Raw genomic sequence first — 9,342 nt, forward strand, 5'->3', positions numbered from 1 at the left:
TCTGTTCAGGCACTGGGGTTACTACACAATGCTAATGCAAGAGAATAGATAATAATCAGTGATAGTCATTTCATCAGTGAGCTGGAAGAAGTCCTAGGTAACCACAGATAAAAAAAAAAAGTGTATTAATATAAATGAGTTGTTAATGCTAAACATTAAACTCACAAATAAAGTGAATATCAATCTTTTGCAAACAATAAAAAAAAAGATTGTAGACTGTCCCTTATTCAATCTCATACATTGTTATATTGATTTCAGTGTTATGTTTATAATAATTTATAAGGACACCAATACACGGTTAAACATAAATATTTATTTTTTATCACAAAAATAAAAATAAAATTTGGTCACATTATGATAAATCAAATTGTATTGTTACATTTTTTCTATTTTAAGGCGCATGTCATGCAAACTTGAATAGTTTTCTTTCAGTCCTTTTTCAGCTTTCTTTAATATCTCCAATAACTGTTTCTTGTTAATCAATATGTTTTGATCTTCAGGTACTGTATAAAATAAAGAATAAGGTTATTCTTATGTATTTTTAAATCCATATATAAACACATGTCTGATATACTCACCCCAGTCATAATTAATGGTATCAGAGGAATCATTTGAACTATTTTCATCATGCACCTGTCTGTCCACCTCTTCTTCTTGCATCACTGTATAAAATGAAATTTTAGATTTTACTCCACTTGTATATATTAAAAATAATTCATTATCCTTTTTTTATTTCTTTCTCTCTCTATCTATCTATCTATCGCTCTATCTATCTATCTATCTATCTATCTATCTATCTATCTCTCTCTCTCTCTATTATATATATATATATATATTCGGTAGTACAATATTCTGTTATCACTAGAATTTTTCTAAAATATTATTACTTACTATCTTCGAAATCGTCTTCCTGCACAAGCACTTGTTCTATTTCAGAATCTTGTACCACTTCTTCTCTCTCCTCATTATTTGCCTCTCCATCTTGACGGTAATTCTCAACCTGAATTTCTGCATCATCTATGTATAACAAAACAATGGTTTACATTTCAAATAAAATTATTTTTTTATTATAAATGCAATAAAAAGTAATAAAATTAATTTAACCTTCCAAATTCGGATTCTGAAGTTCTTCTTCCTCATTTGACTCATTTTCAATAATAGGCCTTGCCCTACGTTGTTGCCTTCTTATTACTTAAACACAAAAAATGTTCATTTTATTGCCAACATTGTATGGATCTATAAATATATAAATTATTACAATTTATAAATACCTGGAATATCATTTCCCTCCCTGTCCATAAACACCCTTGGCAAGGGGTCAGATTCTCCACCAGAACTTGAGGAATTGTCATCAATTGGACAGAGATATCTCGGTGCTCTACGGTTTTTAACTATTTAAAAATGTAAACAAATTAGTTGCACTTTTATGTAAAATCATATGTAATCTACAATTTAATAGAAAAGAAAAATTATTAATTTGTACATATCTTTTTGAAAAAGACCATATTTCAAATGTTAGAAATAGATTAGATAATCTTTCTAAAATTTTATTTTATTTTATCTAATCGCCTTAATACTAGGATGTGCACAACATACTTTCACACATTCTTTTCTTTTACAAACATCAAAACAAAGTTGGCTTATAATTCTGTATAAATAGATAAAAGAAAGAATCAGACATATTATAAAAACCGTGTCATTCTTCAAGGGAGACAGTGTCTACTGTTGAATCCAAAGATTTACATCACTATCTCTTTTTAAACTTGTAAAGTAGAGAACCCAAACAATGTAAGTTAATTAACTTTAGAAACAACACTCAAGATAACTGTGAAAGTAAAATTCTATTAAAATGTGTTAGCCAATCACAATAGACAAATGTACAGCCATAAATCACCAGACTCTGAGCATATCTAGAATTTCTTTTCTCTAAGTGATTTCTAGAGATACAATAAAATTATATAACACAATTAAATTTGATAGTTTTATAAAATAAATCTGTTTTATGAAATTGATAAAAATACAAATGTTATATATACATTTCTGACGAACATACATTGTAAAAATTAAATCTGGATTATGTCAAAGTCTTACATTTGCGCAGGTAACACCGGATAAGTGTCCTCAATTTAGATTGTCTCCTGTACAAATCATTGTAGCGTTTTAGGCATTGCTTTCTCGTCCTCCTCTATCCAGATATACGCCTCACTCTTCTTACCATTTCACAGAGAATATTATTTCTCCTATCCTGGTCCAAGGTGTAAATTCCCCTTCTTTTTTTTGGAAAATATTTTTCCATTGTATAGGAAATTATCAATAGTTCACCTATAGAGAATTTCCTAGATCTTGCCATCTTGCTGTGCTGATTTCTATTTCTAGGGTGTAGCCAAGTAACGGAACTAATTTCTATTTAAAAATGCGCAATTACAAGTAATAAAATAATCCAATATTTTAAATCAATATTGATATAGATTGGTATTTCTATAAGTTTCAATCTATGTTTCAATATGTATTATAAACTTTTATTAACTTTTAGTTACATCCTAAGCTTTATAATCTTTATTGTATCAATTGTCTCTAATAGTTTCTAAGCAAACCTTAACTTTTTACTGTATTTCAACAAATGTATTTTTTTATGCTAGTATCCATCAAATATAACAATTGTTACTTTAACAGACTAAACTAACATGTAATAAGAATTTATATAAATATTATTCAAATTACAATATTTACACATAACCAAACACATGACCGTTATTCATTTTATTTTTATTTATAAATACTAATGCGACATAGGGATCTTTCCAGAAAAATAAAGTTCACGCCCTTTTCTCGCAACCTTTATGCACAAATTCTTTAAATTAGCTTGTAACTTTAATTTAAGTTTAGTTACATTGTGGATACCATTTTGCGCACTTTAACTACTCATTTTTAAGATGGCATCATTGCAAGCAGGAAAGACAAAAAGTGGGAGAAGTGTGATGTTCACCCATCGTCAAAATTGTATTTTGGTGGAACAAGTGGTGGAACATTATGAGGAGATAATCGGCTACCAGGCAAGAACTGTTAACCCACAGAGAAAGCGGGCAATATGGACCCAAATCAGCGCATCTGTGTCTTCAGAAGGTAGCTTTCCGAAGGATGTAAGGGCATGTCGTAAGAGGGTTAACGACATTAGAAAGAACATAAAAAAAAGGTATGCCAAGCAAAACAATCGGCTAAAGCAACAGGTGGAGGACCAGGATACAGGGCGGAATTGACTGATTTCGAACAAATTCTCTATGCCAGGATGGGGGATGCAGTTGTGGTCGGCCTGGATGTTCCTGGAGACACAATGGACTTTAGAGGTAAAATGTTTTTTTTATTATTATTATTTTTTTTTTGTTGGGTGGTGTTCTTACATTTGTAGGTATATTGTGAATTGAATTTTTTTTATTTATATTTAAGAACAACATGAGGATGTCTGTGGGGAAGAGGAGGTAAATGCACAGGAGGACCAACCTTTTGTCCATGAAACCACGTCTCAGGAACCTCAAGCTTCAACTTCCCAAACAAATAGAGATCGAGAAGAAAGCGCATGTAAGCAATATAAAAAATAAATTATATGTGTACATCATATCGTTACTTTGTCAGAGGCTTTTCAAAAAAGTGCTGTTGAGATAGAAAGATGGATAACACAGGAGGGAAGAGAGATAGAAAGGAGGGGATAGAGATAGAAGGTGAGAGAGATAGAGATCTCAAAAGAGAGGTGTGGGTGATGGAGAGAAAAAGAAAATGGTAAATAGAGAGAAAAAAGAGACTTTGCAGTGTTTGGAGATCGAGATCGCAAAACATAGGGTTAGAGGGGTGGGTGATGTATAGAGCTATGGGTGTGACTACTGTAATACCATAAATTGCCCTTTTGAACGGGCATAATTAAAAAGCAATATTAAGCACAAATAAATAACCAAACAAAATATATATTCTTAACATAATTATATAAATATAATGAACCTTGTAACGGAATTTAATTTGTAATCAAGCAGACAATGTTTGTATGGGTATTGAAATTCTTCGATGTTTAAAATATTTTTGAATGAACGCATGTGTACATTGAAATCTCAAAAATTGAAAATATAGTTTGTTAACCCTTTTATTTCTCAACAGGTGTTAGAGCATTGCTTCAAACTATGCAAGATAGTTCAATTGCATTATATGATGGTATGTATGTAAATGGTAAATTTTAAAGGTTAGATATGGTTGTTTTTATTTTATTTAATTTGTTTTTTAATTTTATTTTTGTTTTTGAAGAAGAACAGGTCGAATTGACACTGCAACCACTAGTCGAGGACACCATCAATCAAGACGATGATGATGATGATGAGACACAAATACATGGTCACACACAGGAGGGACCAACACCACCTGATTTAAATACACCTGCTGCAAGTCCAATGGTCAACGAATCTGACATTGATGAAACAGCAGAAGAAGTCAGACAACCTCCAATCACAGAGCGAACAAATGACATACAGGCACTGACAGATATGGCATCCTCATTTAGACAGGAACAAAGTGCTTTTTTTAAGGAACTCATTGAATTACAGAAACAAAGGAACAATATTCTGAAACGTGATTCAGAAATAAAAAGTGAATATTATAAAAAAAAAATAGAAATTATGAATAGGAGATCTCAGAATTGATACACAGAATCCAAAAAATTAAGTGTATATATTTTCTGGTTTTTAAATTTTGTTGTGATTTACATTTATTTTCGCTTTGTTTGTTTTAAAGTTTGTATTATTCATATTTATATATAGTTTGTTTTGGTTATATTTTCATTAAAGATATTTATCCCTTAATAAAAGAAACATTTTTGATAAATAAGCAAAAGTTTTATTTTTTCAAATGGGTGGAGTTAACTTCAATATCAAAGAATTGTGTACATTTCTTATAAAATAATTAAAACTCGGGGTGATGACATGTATTCTGAAAAAAAAAAAAAAAAGAAATATTAGTAATTCAAATACATAAAATTTAATAGAATAATACACAATTCTAAATAGTTTGCAATAATACTTACATGAAAAATATCTTTCAATAATTTCCAATCTATTTTGTACACCTGCCCTTGTAGTGTGTCTGCCTATAATTTCTTGAGGGATATAAGTGTCATCTGTGGGATCATTGGGACACTCCTCCTCTAAATTGCCTTGGGAAATTGCAATGTTGTGCAACATGCATGCAACTAGAATTATATCATTACATTTTTCAGGCGAATATTGAAGTGCTCCTCCAGACCTATCCAAAACTCTGAAACGCATTTTTAAAACCCCAAAAGTTCTTTCGATAGCACTTCTTGTGCTACGGTGGGATTCATTAAATTTAATTTCTCCTCTGGTATGTGGCATTGGGACAGGTGTCAACAGCCAAGTTCGGCACGGATAACCACTATCACCTATTTTTTCAAAAGAAAAATTGATTAGAGATTATAAATAATTTAAACATTACAATTAATCATAATTCATATATATATTAATGACATGTATAAAGTGCAAATCAGAAAAAAACTTCCAAAAAATACAGAGAACTGATTGCATTATAATTAGATTATATGGAAATAAATTCATATTTACCTAATAGCCAACCGTGTGGCATGTTGCCCTGTTCAAAAGCAGAAAATAGTGCAGATTGTTTTAGGATGTGGAAATCATGACATGATCCAGGAAACCAAGATCGAACAGCCCAAATTCTAAGGTTTGCATCACACACAGCCTGTATGTTTAGGGAATGAAAGCTTTTCCTGTTCCTATATTGCTCCTCCCTTAGGGATGGTGGTCTAAGAGCAATATGGGTGCAATCTATAGCACCAAGAACATTGGGCATACCGGCTACTTGGTAAAAGTTGGACTTCACTGTATGCCATTCATGCACATTCCTAGTAACATAAATAAATGTAGAAAGATGTTTTAGAATTGCTTTTAAAACAATTGTTAAATGGCGGCAAAATGAAGGCTGACTCATGCCCACAACATCACTGGATACAGCCTGAAAAGATCCGGTTGCCAAAAAATGTAAAACTGCGAGTAATTTCAAAAGTCCAGGTATTGCCCTTGTTCTTCTGGTTCGGGGATCAATGTCATTTTTAATCAGAGAATATAGATTCAAAATGCTTTCTCGGTTTATCCTGAATTTGCGCTTAATTTCACGATCGGATAATGCCTCAAGTCCACAACGGGGCAAAAACAATCGAGGAACTCTTTGCCGTCTCCGGAACATATTTCCATCATTTTCACGATTTTCATGGGACTGAGCAAGAGAAATAGCGGCCAAAATAAAAAAAACTCCATCTTCTATGAATAAAATATGGGAGTAAATTGTAAGTTCTCCTACTTGGTTATGGAGTATTTTCACGGTCGGATTTATAGGAGAATTATAGGTTCTCCTTTGGCGCAAAATAATGATAAATATGATTTTCGGCGATTTGTTGGGAGTATTTCTAAAAATACGACTGAAATCCATTGTTTTTTGGCTGTATTTGGCGCACTTGTGCGCCTTGGCGAGAGCGAAAAACTGGTCGTATTTTTAGGTCATATTACAGCTTATTTTGGGCGTAAAATGTGTTGATAAATAGGAGAATAAATCCGACAGAGTAATTATAGGCGCAAAAGTAGGAGAATTATGATGATAAATAGAGCCCTTAGTGTAATGGCGCGGTCGGGCCAGGCTGTGACTAGACAGCTGGCCAGATGCGCTCTGTAATAAAAACAGACCCGCTCAGTAGAGCACAGAGAGCGGGTCTGAAAAGCAGGATTTTTTAATATAAATTCACAGGCACTATTAGGTTTAATAAAGCTAGCGCTAATATAATGTTATATAATCCTGCACTATGTGCAGAATTATATAACATTATTTTATAGGTTTACTGGCCCTTTAAAGGGCTGAAAATAGGCCTGTTTAATCGGGCCATTAAGAAAATATTACTTACTAGTCCTAAAGCCCGTGTGCATGGGCCATTTTTTGCAGTACAGCATTCCCACCCCTTGCTTTCTCTCTCCCCCTCTCTTTTGCTCTCTCTCTCTATCTCCTCTCTTTTGCTCTCTCTCTCCCCCTCTCTGTTGCACTCTCTCTCCCCTCTTTTGCTCTCTCTCCCCCCTCTTGTTTGCACTCTCCCCCTCTATTTTGCTCTCTCTCCCCCTCTCTTTTGCTCTCTCTCTCTCCCCCTCTCTTTTGCTCTCTCTCTCTCCCCCCTCTCTTTTGCGCTCTCTCCCTCTCCCCCCTCTTTTTTGCTCTCTCTTTCGCCCCCTCTCTTTTGCTCTCTCTCCCCCTCTTTTTTGCACTCTCTCCCCCTCTCTTTTGCGCTCTCTATCCCTCTCTTTTGCTCTCTCTCCCCCTCTATGTTGATCTCTCTCTCCCCTCTCTTTTGTCACTCTCTCTCCCCTCTCTTTTGCTCTCTCTCTCTCCCCCTATCTTTTGCGCTCTCTCCCCTCTCTTTTGCTCTCTGTCCCCCTCTCTTTTGCTCTCTCTCCCCCTCTATGTTGATCTCTCTCTCCCCTCTCTTTTGCCACTCTCTCTCCCCTCTCTTTTGCTCTCTCTCTCTCCCCCTCTCTTTTGCGCTCTCTCTCTCCCCCTCTCTTTTGCTCTCTCTCTCTCCCCCTCTCTTTTGCTCTCTCTCCCCCTCTTTTTTGCTCACTCTCTCTCCCCCTCTCTTTTGCGCTCTCTATCCCTCTCTTTTGCTCTCTCTCTCCCCCCTCTCTTTTGCGTTCTCTCTTCCCTCTCCTTTGCGCTCTCTCCCCCTCTTTTGTTCTATCTCCCCCCCTTTTGCTCTCTCTCTCTCCCCCTCTCTTTTGCTCTCTCTCCCCCTCTCTTTTGCTCTCTCTCCCCCTCTATTTTGCTCTCTCTCCCCCTCTTTTTTTTCTCTCTCTCCCCCTCTCTTTTGCTCTCTCTCTCCCCCCATCTCTTTTGCTCTCTCTCTCCCCCTCTCTTTTGCTCTCTCTCTCCCCCTCTCTTTTGCTCTGTCTCTCCCCCCTCTCTTTTGCTCTCTCTTTCCCCCTCTTTTTGCTCTCTTTCTCTTCCTCTCTTTTGCGCTCTCTCTCCCCCTCTCTTTTGCGCTCTCTCTCCTCCTCTCTTTTGCACTCTCTCTCCTCCTTTCTTTTGCACTCTCTCCCCCCTCTCTTTTGCGCTCTCTTACCCCTCTCTTTTGCGCTCTCTCTCCCACTTCCTTTTGCGCTCTCTCTCTCCCCCTCTCTTTTGCTCTCTCTCCCCTCTCTTTTGCTCTGTCTCCCCCCTCTTTTGCTCTCCCCCCCCTTTTGCTCTCTCTCCCCCCTCTTTTGCTCTCTCTCCCCCCTCTTTTACTCTCTTTCTCCCCCCTCTTTTGCTCTATCTCTCCCCCCCTCTTTTGCTCTCTCTATCCCCCTCTTTTGCTCTCTCTCTCTCCCCCCTCTTTTGCTCTCTCTCTCCCCTCTTTTGCTCTCTCTCCCCCTTTTTTGCTCTCTCTCTCCCCCATCTCTTTTGCTCTCTCTCCCCCCTCTTTTGCACTCTCTCTGTCCCCCTCTATTTTGCTCTCTCCCCCTCTCTTTTGCGCTCTCTCTCTCCCCCTCTCTTTTGAGCTCTCTCTCTCCCCCTCTCCCTCTCTCTCCCCCCCTCTTTTGCTCTCTCTCCCCCCCTCTTTTTCTCTATCTCCCCCCCTCTTTTGCTCTCTCTCCCCACTCTTTTGCACTCTCTCTCCCCCCCCTCTATTTTGCTCTCTCCCCCTCTCTTTTGCGCTCTCTCTCTCCCCCTCTCTTTTACTCTCTCTCTCCCCCTCTCTTTGGCTCTCTCTCTCCCCCTCTCTTTTGCGCTCTCTCCCCCTCTCTTTTGCGCTCTCTCTCTCTCCCCCTCTCCCTCTCTCCCCCCCTCTTTTGCTCTCTCTCCCCCCCTCTTTTTCTGTATCTCCCCCTATTTGGCTCTCTCTCCCCGCTCTTTTGCACTCTCTCTCTCCCCTTCTATTTTGCTCTCTCCCCCTCTCTTTTGCGCTCTCTCTCTCCCCCTCTCTTTTACTCTCTCCCCCTCTCTTTTGCGCTCTCTCTCTCTCCCCCTCTCTTTGGCTCTCTCTCTCCCCCTCTCTTTTGCGCTCTCTCTCCCCCTCTCTTTTGCGCTCTCTTCCCCTCTCTTTTGCGATCTCTCTCTCTCCCTCTCTCTTTGGCTCTCTCTCCCCCTCTCTGATGCTCTCCCCCCCCTCTTTTGCTCTCTCTTTCCTGTCTTTTACTTTATCTCCTCCCTCTTATGCTCTCTCTCCCCCCTCTTTTGCTCTCTCTCCCCTCTTTTGCTCTCCCCCCTCTATTTTGCTCTCCCCCTCTCTTTTGCTCTCTCTCTCCCCCTCTCTTT

General features: G+C 37.6%; 1 protein-coding gene across 2 annotated transcripts in view; it reads right to left on the reverse strand.

Moving 5' to 3' along the window:
• Positions 1-293: 293 nt before the first annotated feature.
• Positions 294-9,342, reverse strand: part of TNFRSF14 (TNF receptor superfamily member 14) — a 52,866-nt gene continuing 43,817 nt past the window's right edge. The window contains exons 5-9 of one of the 2 annotated variants that reach the window (XM_053690345.1): positions 1,272-1,391; positions 1,105-1,191; positions 892-1,017; positions 579-662; positions 294-503 (exon numbers count right to left, since the gene is read on the reverse strand). In XM_053690345.1, the coding sequence (XP_053546320.1) occupies positions 376-503; positions 579-662; positions 892-1,017; positions 1,105-1,191; positions 1,272-1,391 (545 nt within the window). In that variant the 3' untranslated portion in view covers positions 294-375. Of the gene's footprint in view, positions 504-578; positions 663-891; positions 1,018-1,104; positions 1,192-1,271; positions 1,392-4,849; positions 4,966-5,059; positions 5,435-9,342 lie in introns of those variants that run through there. The other variant, XM_053690346.1, reaches the window with a different exon arrangement.

The sequence above is a fragment of the Bombina bombina genome, chromosome 8 (genome assembly GCF_027579735.1).
Source record: "Bombina bombina isolate aBomBom1 chromosome 8, aBomBom1.pri, whole genome shotgun sequence".
NCBI lineage: Eukaryota > Metazoa > Chordata > Amphibia > Anura > Bombinatoridae > Bombina > Bombina bombina.